This window comes from Camelus dromedarius, chromosome 10 (assembly GCF_036321535.1).
Source record: "Camelus dromedarius isolate mCamDro1 chromosome 10, mCamDro1.pat, whole genome shotgun sequence".
In the NCBI taxonomy this organism is placed as follows: domain Eukaryota; kingdom Metazoa; phylum Chordata; class Mammalia; order Artiodactyla; family Camelidae; genus Camelus; species Camelus dromedarius.
The window spans coordinates 20,278,474-20,293,691 of NC_087445.1; the positions used below are offsets into that span (position 1 = coordinate 20,278,474).

The following is a 15,218-nucleotide window of genomic DNA, read 5'->3' on the forward strand; positions in this document are numbered from 1 at the left end:
AAGGGAGCAAGTAAAAAGTAGGATGACTTTTATGCTCCTTCTCATTCAACTCAGAAGCTTCCAGTCAGGGAAACAATGAAATGTGTATAAACACATCCAATTTTTCCACCAGACATCCCTCAAGAGTCATTATACATACTTTTCAATGGGAAGAGGATGTGGTCCAGACACAGAAAGTTTGTAGATAAACATGAGAAATTTTCTAAAAGCTTCAAAAAAAGGCCAGTGTGAGAGTAAACAAATGCATTTGTTTGAATTGATGGATTTGGAGACCACTTTTCTCTCCACAGGTGTCAGCAGGCCCAGTTGCACAAGCTGTTTCTCTGTGAGAAGTTCTCGAGAGTAAGGTTCATAAAATTGGATGGCAGCTCCATATACCTACAGAGAGTAAAGGTATTGTTAAAAAAATATGAGTTTGTTTTTAAGAATTAATTTCTCTTTTTCTCTTGTTCCAAAAGAAATATTTGCTTAGAGTACATATGATAGATAAATGGGAAAAAAAATCTCAAACATTGCTGATGGGAATATAAAATGGTACAGCTACTGTGGAAAACAGTTTGGCAGTTCCTCCAAAAGTTAAACAAACAATTACCATATGATCCAGCAATTCCACTCCTACAGATATACCAAAAAGAACGGAAAACAGGGACTTAAACAAATACCTGTACATCAATGTTTATAGCAGCATTATTCACAATAATGGAAAGATTCAAACAACCCAAATGTCCATCAACAGATAAATGGATAAGCAAAATGTAATACAGTCGTCCCTCAGTATTTGAGGGGGATTAATTCCAGAACCCCTAGTGGATACCAAAATCCACGAATGCTCAAGTCCCTTATAATATAATGTACTACAGTCGGCCCTCCTTATCCACAGGTTCTGCATCCAAGGATTCAGGGGGCTGACTGTATATATATGAGAAGGAATGTTATTCATCATTAACAAGGAATAAAATTCTGATAAATACTGCAACATGGATGAACCATGACAACATTATGCTAATTGAAATAAGCCAGACACAAAAGGACAAATATTATATGATTCCATTTATCTGAGCTACCTAGAATAGATATATTGGTAGAGAAAGATAGAAGAGGTTACCAAGGACTTAGGGTAAGGGTGAAGGAAGCTTCTGTTTAGAGTGATGAAAAAGTTCTGGAGATAGATAAGTGATACTTTTATAAATCTTATAACTATTTAGTCACTATATATGTGTGTATATAAATCTGCATATATATCATATATATCATATCAACCCTTGTCTTTATAAAGACAACACTCCCAGAGACAATTATTTCAAAGTGATCTCAGAGATTTTTAACACAAGCAATATGACAAAAGCATCTCAAAAAGGCTTTGTTGTTCTCTACTGGTCAAAGTACATTTGGTAACTCTTAAATGTTTGAAAATCATAAAATACTCATTTATATTTATTGCTTTCAGTGAGAGAAACTATAAATGATCATGAAGCTAAAAAGGTAGCTTAGTTGTAAGCCATCCAGTTAATATAATATTGGAATTCATTTGTTGAGTATTTTACTATGTTCCAGACACTGTACTAGACACTTAACCTTCATTATAATCTTTAATACAGTGGCTATAAACTTGTAGACTGTAGAATAAGGACACAGATGTATTTTCATTTGTTCCACAAGAGTTAGCCTTGGTTAGTTATACTTTTCAATAAAACTGATTATTCTATCAAACTTCCTAAGAAACTCTTTAATTTTTAAATTTCTACTAGATCTGAGTTTTATTTACTGTTTATTTCCTAATGTTTTTTTCACCATCTCTTTTTCACTCTAAATTATCATTCTATGTCATTATTACTACTTTACACATGTTTTGAATTTCTGGCTATTACAAATAAAGTATACAAATACACATGTCTTTCGAAGGATATGTAAACGCCTCTCTCTTGGAATATGCTCAGGAGTGTAACTGCTGAGCCACAGGGTTGTTTCTTTTCCTTGCTGATAATGCAGCAGTTCTTTAAATATTCTGAAATATAAACCCCTATGGAACACGTACAGTGTCACATTACTTTCTCCCGTCTGGAGTCTGCTTTTTCAACTTCTTATTGGTATCTTTGAATGAACACATGTTCTTAATTCCAATGAGGTCCTACTATTCATCTTTTCTTTTATGGCTAGTGCTTTCTGTATATTGTTTAAACTATCTTTGCTAATTCTGTCAATTTTAATGTTACTTATCTTCTTACCCTCACTGTCGTAGTTCAGAAATTAGCCATCAATTAATAGTCATCCTTTTGAAAGTAAGTATGTCTTCTCTTTCTGGTTCTTTTTTGTCTTTGGTGTTCTACTTTTACTATAATACTTATTTAAAGGTGGTCTTATATTTTTATTTTTTTCTGCTGAAGTTTCAGTGTATCTTTAACCTGAAAACTCAATTTTTATCAACCCTGGAAAACTCTCAGCCAACCACTAGCTTTTAAAATGTTGACTCTCCCTTTTCTAGTCTCTCCTTCTGAAATGCACTAAATATCTATTGGTCCTTTTGATTCTATCTTCTACATTTTTAAACTCCTTTTCTATTTTATGTTTTTCTGTGCCACATTTGAAGTAACCAATCTTCCATCTCATTAATTCTCCCTTCAAATATGTCTTATTTGCTGTTTAAACCATTCACTAAATTTTAAGGACCATGCTTCTCATTTCTAGACATTTGATTCTTTATTCAATCTGTCTATTCATTTTTCAAAACATTCCGCCCTTTCCCTAATGTTCTGAGCCCCTCTATTAGGTCTTAAATCATTTCAACTATATATTCTTTTATAGTATCTATGATACTGTCATGCTATCATTTTAATGCCTTAAGCGTCTAACCCAGCTCTGATTATGTCCTGTTGACTATTCCTATGGTCCCTATGTCTTCTAACTTTTACTAGAACCACATCTTGAGGCTTGGGTTTTGGGGGTTCCTCTCCAGAGAGACTTTATATTTGCTTCTATAGGCATTCCAGAGGTATCAGCAACCTGATAGCAATTTTCATGCTGACTTCTCACTTTGGGCTTTACAGTACAAATTTAAACTGAAATGTATTATGTGCAAATAATCCTAACATTCAAATAAGACTTTATCTCATATTAATCTTTTTATGGGATTAAAAACATGGACAAAATAGGCCTCTCTTGCCTTCTGAGATGGCCCACACTGTCCATAGCATGTGTATCTCCCTGAATCAAACTGCTTTCACTCTAAAAGAAAGAAAAAAAATAAGACAAAACAAAAAACATGAGCAAAATAGGAAAAAAAAAAACCTTTTCAGCAGAAGAGGCTGTCAGGACAAAAGTTGAGAAAACTGGCAGTGGGTATTTACTCTGAGGATCCCAACATTCAATTGTAGCTCCCATCGGAAGGCAGAAGAGAGGTACAGATTCCGACAGTGGAAATGACTCATAGTCCTCTTCTGGATATCTAAAAATTAAACCTTTTGGAGAAAGGAGACAATGATAAATTTCTTTTAATAGTTACTATTGCACAAATTATATGTGATAAATATTAAAAGAATAATTTAATGGCAAATTTTATGGAAATATTTAGGTATGAAGTTTCAAAATCACTATTTCTCTTGCATATCAGAAATTATAATAAATGAACAAATTTACCATTTATTTTTACTCATGGACTTACAGTTCATTGTAACATTAATATGTATTAAATACACTAGTTAAAACTATTCAACAGGATCATCAACCTTAATGTATTTTCCGTGCATACTGCCAACATTATGGAGAGTGGTAAAGAAACATACAGGAAAATTTACCAATTTTTCAGTTAGTCTTCTATAAAAGAAAAAAAAATTCAGGGAAGGGACCAGTATTATGAAATAATACCAAGGCAACAGAAATTATCACAGCCCCTAAACTTGTCTAGAGAGAGAAGCAGTGAGAAGACATGCAATATGAAAAGTCAATAAGCCAGAAACCCTTGTGACTAAGCAGAGAGTACGTGAGATCCAGGAAGCAGGAGCAGGGGCACTCTGAGAAGCATAACAAAGCCCCCGCGGGCTAAAGTACCCACATGGCAACAGTTCATTAGCCTCTGACATCTCCAATGCACAGACTACCTCTAAGTTATACACTTGAAAATTAGTAGCAGAATTTTGAGTCCAAATTCAGTCTCCAAAATTCTGTATTCTAAAATACGTGTCTCATATCAAATACCTGAATACTTTCACAAAACTTGTTTCTGTAAGTTTTTCTTTAGGTAACAATTTCTCCCCACCAAAAAGAAAAAAAAAATTTTAAAGAAATCACACATAATCAACACATTACAGCAATATTATCAGAACATTTTAAAGTGATACTGAAACTTGTTAGTTGTTGCCTTTATTTTTATATTATAAATTAAATGGTTTGATTCATTAGTATGAATATCTTTATGAGGACAACTAAGATTTCTCAAAAATGGATTTGCCTGACTTCCCTGAAGTAAAACTTTATTCCAAAAATTGTGCACAATCAAAAAGTAACTGACACTGCTTTTCACAAAGTATTCCAGTATCTCTTCTATTTACAACTGGAGCATACCTGTATTTTCAGTTTTTATCCCACCATACCAGTGGGATGAAGAGGTCACACTTAAATCTTTACAGCCCTTGACACTTTACTGTGCAGTTAGAATGTGGCGATACATTTCTCAAACACTTCATGGCAGAAAAGTTTCTCAGGCCCTTCTCTCCTCCATTTAGCTGATTCTTTGCAACAAGTGAGAAAGGAAGCAAGTCCACCTTTCATGGCAAGTAACATGTGGTTTCAAATCAGACACACAGAGATAAGAGAAGGAAATATAAGAAGTAAAGATGCAGTTTGACACCCTTCTGATTGTCAAAATATAAAAGTGCAGAGAGTAAGCGGTTTCTCACTCAATTGTTAAGTCTATTAGTGTAGACTAAAATCTTGAATGTTTATTTCACAAATGCTTGCTTGGGATAGAAGTTTCTGTTTAATTAATACAGTATTTTTGTTGGTGAAGGGTAACATTAAAATATCTTGTAAGTATGTAATATATTTAAGAAAACTTATGCCTTTACATGCTAAAGTTATAGGTAATTCAATTTATGAATAGATCAATTCCAATACTGCATAAGGAAGCATATACTGTCTCTTGTAACCAAATGTTAATGTACAACAAGTCCTACAGTAGCAGAAACCATTTTTTTAAATGTACTTACCAGCTTTATATGCTATTGCATTAGAAGCAGGCACAGACTTCTTATAACACAGAAACACACTGGAACCCCACTGTAAAATATAAATTAGGTTTAAAAAAGACAAAAAGGTGAAAATAAATTGATATTGCTGAATGTCTTCTAAAGATTTTGATTATTCAGGGAAGTCTATTTAAAACATGTTTATCAAACAGACTATGTAGTATACAACAGAGCAAAACATGAAATTGAAACACTAAAAAGAGTAAAAAAATATTGCTATAAAAATTAAACTGATGCGAAGGCTGTTTCAAAAAGTTTAAAATTCTGTAATCACCGAGAGGCTGCTTCTATTTGAAAGAGATAACACAAAACAGAGTGGGTGCTAGAGCCCCAGCTAGGAAAGACTGGGGTCACTAGGGTTCTATGAAGTCATTCTCTCCAGAGGCAAACCAGTGTTGACTAATAGCCGTGGGTGCATGGGTCATCTCTGCCTATACCTCATTTAAGCTAATATTAGCTTAATTTAAGACATTTTTCAAAGTAAATGTAACCCTACAGTAAACTCTAGAGTCATAAAACTATAAATCAAATGTATATGTTGCATTTTCTTCTTCATTAGCATGTAAAACTACAATATTTAAAATAAATATAGGGGAAGTCTCGACCCAGTCAACTTGCAGTTGTCCTTGACGACACCACTGAAATCCCAAAGCTAATAAAACCTCTATATTAATGTAACATAGGCAATTCAGCAGGTAGCAAAAAAAAAAAAAATCTGACTTTAAGTATGTATCTTCTGGATGAAATTATTCTAAAACATCAGAGAGCTAAGGATTTTGTAAGTCATTATGAACCATAAAAATTAGAAAGCTAAAAATAATAAAAACAATCATGAAAATATAAACTGAGAGTAAAAAATAAGCACAATGAAAAACAAGAGTCCAAAAAAAATTTTTTTTTGGTTTTCATATGAAATTTTAGAAATTAAACTTTATTCTTACCATTCCACAATTCAAGTTTTTGTCAACTTTGCAGAAAGTATGAGGAGGGGTTTCTCCTTTACTGGTTACAATAACACAGATATCAGTTACAGCCAAGGAATTCTGGGGTCGAATTAGAGGAGCCCTTCGGTAAGTGATAAAGATTCTTTGTGAAGTAGTTGAACTGTTGTTGACATTGGCACAGCGACCGTAGGGTGTGGCTTGTATCACTTCACATCCTGGAATAAGCCTTTCTTTCCCATCATACAGAACTCTGCATGGCAGGGAGGGGAGAAATAAGTAAATAAATAGGTGAACACATTTCAGGTTAATGCTGGTTTTCTCTTGAGAACAAAAAAAAAAAATTTATTTTGGTCTTCCCTACTGTTTTCCAATCTTAATTGCAAACCAAAACTAAAATTACTATACCTCGGGAATTATAAATCTCTTAACTACTATTTTCAACAATAGAATATAGCTTTAAGAAGTATAAATAAGATCAAACAACCTGATTTTTTATTGCTTATAACAAGAAACATATGAAACAAAAAAGGAGCATACAACAAACATCCTTAGGTCAATTCTCACAAGTTTTATCAAGTATTCAGATGTTTCCACATAATTTTCCTTCCTAATTCCGGTCAAAATTTTACCTTTAAAAATCCTTTGACTGAAACTACAAAACACTGTTTAAAGAAATTAGAGATGAGCTAATAAAGAAAAAGTCATCTCATGGTCATGGATAAGAATACTTAATATCAGTGAGATGTCAATATTCCCCAAATAGATCTACAGAGCCAACACAATTACTATCTAAATTCTAGCTGTCTGCTTTTGTAAAAAAAAGGCAGTATGATCTCAAAGTTTATATGTAAGTGCAAGGGACCCAGTTATAGGCCAAAGCAATCTGGAAAAAAAGAACAGACTTGGAGGATTCACGCTTTCCCACTTCAAAATGTACTACATATCTGCACATCAGTACAGTGTGGTACTAGTGTAAGGACAGACATACAGATCAATGGAATAGCACAGACAGTCTGCAATCAAACCCGTACACTTACAGTCAATTGATTTAGACAAGACTGGCAAAATAAATCAATGGGAAAAGAACAGTCTTTTCAACAAATGGTGCTGGAACAACTGGATATCCAAGTGCTAAAGAATAAAGTTGGATCCCTTCCTTACACTACACACCAGAAAACCCAAAATGGATCAAACACTTAAATGTAAGTGCTAAAATTCTTAGGAAAAAACATAGCAATAAGTCTTTGTGGCCTTGAGTTAGACTAAGCCTTCTTGTACATGACATCAAAAACACAAATGACAAAAGAATGATAGATAAACTGGACTTCATTAAAATTAAAACCTTCCATGCTACAACTGATACCATCAAGAAAGTAAAAGGATAACCCACAGAATGAGAGAAAATACTTGTAAATCATACATCTAATTAGGAAATTCTTTGCAGAAAATGTAAAGAACACTTACAAATCAATATATTAAAAAAAAACACAATTTAAAAATGGACACAGGACTGGCAAAGGATATATGGAAATTCTCGGTACTATCTTTATAATTCTTCTATATAAGTAAAATTATTTAAAAATAAAACATCTTTTTTTAATGGGCAAAGAATCTATACAGATCTTTGTCCAAAGAAGATATACAAATGGCCAAAAGTATATAAAAATATGTTCAATATACTATTAGCCATTAGGGAACTGCAAATCAAAACCACAATGAGATATCACTTCACATTCATTGGGATGGCTGCAATAAAAAAGACAGATAATAACAACTTGGTGAGACTGCAGGAAAACTGTAAACTTCATACATTACTGGTCGAAATCAACCACTTCGGAAAATAGTTTGACAGTTCCTCAAAGGGTTAAACATAGAGTTTTCACATGATCCAGCAATTCTACTCCTAGGTATATACCCAAGAGAAATTTTTAAAAAGTGGAAACAATCAAATATCCATCAACTAATACATGGATACACAGAATGTAGTACAGCCATGTAACAGAATATCATAGATCACCAAAAGGAAATCAAGTATTGATACAAGGGACAACGTGGATGAAACTTGTAAAAATTTTAAGTGAAAGAAGCCAGACAAAAAAGATCACATATTGTATCCATTTACATGAAATGTCCAGAACAGGCATGCCTATAGAGACCCAGAGTAAATTAGGAGTTGCCTAGGGCTAGAGAGTGAGAAGGAGTATTGGAGAGCAACTGCTAAGAGCACGAGGTTTCTTTTAGGGGGATGAAAATGTTCTAAAATTGATTGTGGCTACGTAACTCTGTGAATATACTAAAGACCATTTAATAGTACATTTTACTATTAAATTACTATTACAGGTGAACTGTATAATATGTGAATCATAGTTCAATTAAGCTGTTAAAGCCCAACTAAATATTAAAATGGCAAATGAGGAAACAGAACAATGAACACAAAAGAAATCTACTACATGATAAAGATGGCATTTCATTACACTAAGGAAAAGATGGACTTTTTAACTTAATAAGCAGAGCTTGAATAAGCAAACTCCCATTTGGGGAAAAAAACAAAATTTTTTCCTATACTTCACACTATACACCAGAAAGGGCTCCCAGTGGATCACAGATGTAAATATAAAGAATGAAACCGTACTAGTATTAAAAGAAAACCTAGCAGTGGGAAGTGTTTATAATTATGATGCAAAATCTAGAAGCAATAAAAGAGTAAGAAAATAAACTTCATAAAATAAACCTTGCATGACTTAAAAACACCGTAAGCCAAGTGAAAAGACAAATTACAAGGGGAGAGGTAAGGGGAGTACCAAAATAAATAAAAGGGATTAAGATGCACAAACTACTAGGTATTAATAAATGACAAGGCTGTAATGTACAACACAGGGAATATAACCAGTATTTTATAACTTTAATGGAATATAATCTATAAAATATTGAATTACTATGTTGGATACCTTAAATTAGCATAATATTGTTAGGTCAACTATATTTCAATATTTTAAAAAAATTATAAACTTGAAGAAAACATTTGATGACTCATTTAACAAAAAGTTTATCCTCTTAATACATAAAAATCTCCTTAAAAAAAAAATCAAGGAAAAGGACAAAAAACTACTTCTAAAAAAGACATCAACAGTTCACAAAAGAAAAAAGGTTAATGGTCCTTAAACACATGAAGAAATATTTAACCTCATTTAGATTACTCTGACATACCATTTCTCAACTGTGAGACTGACAAAAATTCAAAACTATCATCGCATACTTTGTTGATGGGACTTTGGGGAAAGAAACAGTCATATACGTTGTTGATGGGAATATAAAATGGCACAACCACAGTGGAAGGAAGTTTGGTAACATTTAACAAAATAATGCCTTATTTATCTTTTAACCCATCTAGGATCTACCTGAAAACACACCTCCACAAATATGTAAAAGTATTTGTACAATGTTATTCACCAAAGCAACAGGCCTTGACTCTATACCCCCTCACATTCCAGGTACCCTAAACCATTGCTTCTGGGGGTTTTGTTAAGATACAGATTCAGTAGGTCTACGGCAGTGCCCGAGATTCTGACTGTCTAACACACCCCCAAGCCCTAAGAACAAGACTGGCCCATGGATTACACCTTGAATGAATAGCAAGGCCGTAACTATCACCTCTTTCCTTTAAAGTCAAGCTTTCAAAAAGAAACCTCTATTGCTCCAATTTCCAATCATTTCTCAACCCTTTCTAATCTGGCTCCTACGTCCAATGACCCAATAAAGTTGTGTGACCCACCATCCCAACTGTACTGACTTGAAGGAAAATCAGATAAGCTAAAAGGGTAGACTTTACTAAAGGAGCTAAATGGATGCTACATAAAGGGAATGTAAGATAAGGATAAATCATCCTTTGGCTTTGGAAATTTGAACATATAAGGATCTCAGGACAATTTCATCAGAGCTCTATTGAAATAGTGGAAGAAATGATAAGCAAAACAAGTGGTAGGCTCAAATGCAGCAGCTAACTTTCTTAACATCTGAACAACTATCAATAGAACAACCAGCAATCAATTGTTAAAAAAAAACCAGCATGGGACAGTCAGGGAAATTTGGATACATGACGATATTCAGAATGTAATCATTTTTAGGTGTGGCATTGTGGTTATCTTAAGAGAGAGAGACATAAAATCAATTGATGTCAATACATCACATTACAAGAATGAAGGAAAAATTCACACGATCATCTCAATTAACAAAGAAGTGCCATTTGACAAAACCCAACACACTTTCATGATAAAATCTCTCATAAAACCAGGAGTAGAAAGGGTCTTCCTTAACATGATAATCAGCATTTATGAAAAGCCCACAGCTAACATCATACTCAATGGTGAAAGACTGAAAGCCTTCCACCTAAGATGAGGAATGAGACCAGGATGCCTGCTTTCATCACTGCTATTCAACACCATGCTGTAAATTCTAACCAGGGCAGGGTGGGCGGCAGGGAGCATAAGCAACATGTAAATGAGGGACTAAAACTATCTCTATTTGCAGATGGTATAATCCTATATATTAAAAATCCCCCCAAAATACATAAGAAAGCTATTAGAGTAAGTTAGCACAGTAGCACGGTCTAAGATTAACACATAAAGTTAAAATTCAGCTGTGCTTCCATACATCAGCAATGAATAATCCACAAAGAAAATTAAGAAAACAATCCCATTTAGAATAGAATCCAAACAAATAAAATACTTAAGAATAAAATTACACAGATGAAAGACTTAGACACATAGGTTGGAAGACTTAGTATTTTAAAGATGGCAATACTTCTCCCAAACTGACATTAATGCAGTCTCCATTAAAATGCAATCTCCATCAAAATTCCAACTGCATACTTTGCAATAAATGGATAAATTAATCCCAACTATTTCCCAAGATGCTCTCAAATACCTACGTTTTTACTAACTGATGATAATTATAATAAGCAGAACATCTTCATACATGACATGTATATATGATAAAATACTATAGGTATTCTAAAAGCATTATCTTATTTACAGAAGAGTCAATGTAGACATTTTTGGGGAAAAGGCTTTTACAAAGAATGTTTGTTCTTCATTGGCTGTGGACTAGATACTAAACACCTCATGAAAACTACACTCCTTCTAAACTGTAAATACTTTCCTCCTGGCACTACAGACCACACAGTACAACTGCATTTTCTAAAACAGGAATGCTCCTTTGCCAAATGAGTTCAGGGTTTCACAAAAACTCATCACATAACCCAAGGAGCTCCTTACAAACATACTGTCTTTTATTATAGCTTCTTGTTCTTTGATGTATAATTAATAAGCTTATCTGACAAGAACAAACAGAAATGAAATCACATTTCAGGCTCTAATGCCTTCATTTCAATATTCTTTTGAAAGGAAAATGATTCAAGTACAATGCAGAGAAATTCAGTAAGGGTGGACAGAGATATGTAATACCTTACTATACTTGATCTTAAAGTAATCATAATAGAACTATCAAGGATTTTGAGTATCTATTCCCATGCATCTTAAATAAATTTTATTTCCTTCACTAGAGCAAACAAAACAAGTCACTGTACCCAATGTCAGTAAGGGGTGGTTTATCTCTCCCTCTCTTGTAACAGAGGAACAGTTCTGGGCTTTTCAGACTTCCATAGTTCAAGTTTGCTTGAAGAGCTGATGGAGTGGCTTCAACACAGGTATAACCTTCAGGTACTGTTTCCCCAGCTGATTTGTTAATAACTGCAATGTCTGTAATTGGAGCTTTAGGCCCAGTTGGCTTAGTATCTAAACGATTTATTTCTTGATCCAAAAGAGTAGACGTATCAGTGAGACCAGCCACAACAAAGTAGTCAGTCACTCTTGGCCCTTTGTCTTCTATCATGGCTGCTATTATATTTCCTAGAGGAAAGAAAAAGGAAAAAAAAAAAAAGACATTAATAAAATGCTTTACCAGACTCACTAAAATTAAAATACTCCAGAGTTAACAATGAACAACTAGCACACTTCCCCAGGTGGATTTATAATCAAATTGTTATCATTCTGTAGAGGAAGATTTTTTTTTAAGATATTTTATTTTATTTTCTTCCATTTTTATTGAGATATAATTGCAGCACTATGTAAGTTTAAGGTATACAGAATAATGATTTGACTTACATACATCATGAAGTGATTACCACAATAATTTTAGTGGACATCCCATACAGATACACAATTAAAGAAATAGAAAACAAATTTTTTCTTGTGATGAGAACTCCTAGGATTTACTCTCTTAACAATTTTCATATATAACATACAGCAACATTAACTGTATTTATCATGGTGTACATTACATCTCTAGCACTGATTTATCTTACAACTGGAAGTTTGTACCTTTTGACTGCCTTCATCCAATTCCTGCTCCCCCTACCCCCTGCCTCTGGTAACCACAAATCTGATCTTTTTCAATGAGTTTGTTTGTTTTGAAGTGTAATTGACCTACAACACCATGTTAGCTCCTACTACACAACATAAACACATGGTGATTTGTAATAACTCACTGAGGTTAACGTGGATGCCCCATAATTCACTCATCTACTCGTAACTGATGACTATTCGGAAAGCTTCCAAATTTTTCTATTGCAAAAATGTTGCAATTAACATCTTTGTACATATATTTTTAGTTAGTTTACTTTTTATATATATATATTTTTTTATGTAAGTATAGTCAGTTTACAACGTTGTATCAATTTCTGGTGTACAGCACAATGCTTCAGTCATATAGGAACATACATATATTCATTTTCATATTCTTTTTCACTGTAAGTTACTACAAGATACTGAATATAGTTCCCTGTGCTATACAGTATAAAACAACCCACATAAAGTGTACAATTTGGTAAGTTTTCACAAATGTATATACCCGTGAAAACATACCACAATCAAGATAGTGAACATATCCATCAACATCCAAAATACTCTCGTACCCCTTCATTATGCCTCCACAGGCAATGAGTGACCTGCTTTCTGTCACTATAGATTAATTTCTATAATTGATATAAATGAAAGCATACAGGATATTATTTTTTTGTCTGGCTTCATTCACTCACTGTAATTATTCTGAGATTCATCCATGATGTTTATATCAATAGTTCACTCCTTTCATATTCCACTGTTGACTATACCACAATATGTTTATCCACTGACCTATATTAAGAGACATCTGGGTTATTTTCAGTTTGGAGCTATTGAAAATAAAGCTGTCATGAATACGCATGTATAAGCCTTATGGATATAGGCTTTCATTTTTCTTAGGTAAATTCTGGATGGAATGGCTAATCACCTGGTAGGTGTACATAGTTCTAAAAAAGTGCCAAATAGTTTTCTAGAATGAGTGTACCATTTTACATTCCTAACATCAGTATATGAGAGTTCCAACTGTTCACCATCTTCTCCAACACTCTGTAAGGTCAATCTTTTAAATTTAGACTAGATTCTAATATGTCTATACTGATATTTAACTGTAGTTTTAACTTACATCTTCCTAATGACTAGTGATGTTGACTACCTTTTCACTCTTTTGCCCATTGTTTAACTGGGTTTTTTGTTTACTCATTATAGAGTTTTGAAAGTTCTGTACTCCAGAGATAAGTCATTTATGAGGTATATGATTTTCAAATATTTTCTCCCAATATGTGACTTACCTTTTTATTCTCTTACAGTGCCTTTTGAAAAGCAAGTTTTTACTTTTGATCAAGTCCAATTTATCAATCTATTCTTTAATAGATCATGCTTGTAGTATCATATTTAAGAAAACACTGTCAGGGGGAAGGTGTAGCTCAGTGGTAGAATGCATGCTTAGCATGCACGAGGTCCTGGGTTCAATCCCCAGTGCCGCCATCAAACAAACAAACAAATAAATCTAATCACCCTCCCCACAAAAAACAAAAAACTAAAAAAACACTGTCAATCCAAGGTTACCAAGGTTTTCTCTCATGTTTTCCTCCAAAAGCTTTATACTTTAAAATTTTACATTTAGATCTATGGTCCATTTTACTTATTTCTTTATATATGGTGTGAGGTATGAATGAAGATTCACTTTTTACATACAGACATCTAATTTTTCCAGCACCACTGTTGAAAATACTATCTTTACTCTACTTTATTGTTTTTCTACCTTTGTTCAAAAATCAATTCTCCAATATGCATGTGTTTATTCCTGGATTCTCTATTTTGTTCCACTGATCTATTTGTTTATATGTCAGTACCATATGGTTTTAATTACTGTAACTTCATAATCAGTCTTGAAATCAAGCAGTATTAGTCTTCAACTCTTTTTCAAAATTGTTTTGACTAGGTCCTGTGCATTTCAGTAAGCATTTTGGAATCAGCTTGTCAATTTCTACCCCTCACACCCACCAAAAAAGCTTAGTCAGATTTTAACTGGCATTGTGTTGAACCTGTAGGTCAATTAAGGAGAACTAACAGTATTGACTCTTCAAACCTATAAAGAAGGCTTATCTCTGAATTTACATTGTTTTAAATTTATCTCATTAATGTTTTATAGTTTATAACATTTAAGTCTTTCATACCTTTTGTCAGATTTATCCTTAAATACTTAATAATTTATGCTAGTGTAAATGATACTGCTTCCTTCTAAACTCAATTTCCAGTTGTGCATTGCTACTATATAAGAATAGAACTGCTTTTTATATATTGACCTTGTATAATGCAATCTTGCTAAAGTTGCTTATGAGATGCCTTTTCTTTTTCTTGCCATACTGTACCGACTAGAACATCTAGTACAATGTTCAAGAAAAATGCTGATCAAAGAAGATCTACAAATGACCAATAAGCACAAAAAGACACTGAACGTCATTATCATAGTAGCATTATTCACAACAGCCAAAAGGTAGACACAACCCAAGTGTCCATCAGCAAACAGATAAACAAAATGTGGGTTATCTATACAATGGAATATTATTCAGCCATAAAAAGATATTAATTTTAATAAATGTTATAACATGGATTAATTTTGAAAACATTATTTT

The 15,218-nt window shown here is 33.2% G+C and overlaps 1 protein-coding gene across 5 annotated transcripts in view; it reads right to left on the reverse strand.

Annotated features, from left to right (window-relative positions):
- DENND4C (DENN domain containing 4C) overlaps positions 1-15,218 on the reverse strand; it is a 95,467-nt gene that overhangs the window by 57,406 nt on the left and 22,843 nt on the right. For 3 of the 5 annotated variants that reach the window (XM_064490177.1, XM_064490176.1, XM_064490178.1), the window contains exons 1-6: positions 13,278-13,363; positions 11,769-12,090; positions 6,182-6,434; positions 5,202-5,271; positions 3,286-3,455; positions 140-378 (exon numbers count right to left, since the gene is read on the reverse strand). In XM_064490177.1, coding sequence (XP_064346247.1) covers positions 140-378; positions 3,286-3,455; positions 5,202-5,271; positions 6,182-6,434; positions 11,769-12,090; positions 13,278-13,302 — 1,079 coding nt within the window. In that variant the 5' untranslated portion in view covers positions 13,303-13,363. Of the gene's footprint in view, positions 1-139; positions 379-3,285; positions 3,456-5,201; positions 5,272-6,181; positions 6,435-11,768; positions 12,091-13,277; positions 13,369-15,218 lie in introns of those variants that run through there. The other 2 variants (XM_064490175.1, XM_031449642.2) reach the window with 2 other exon arrangements.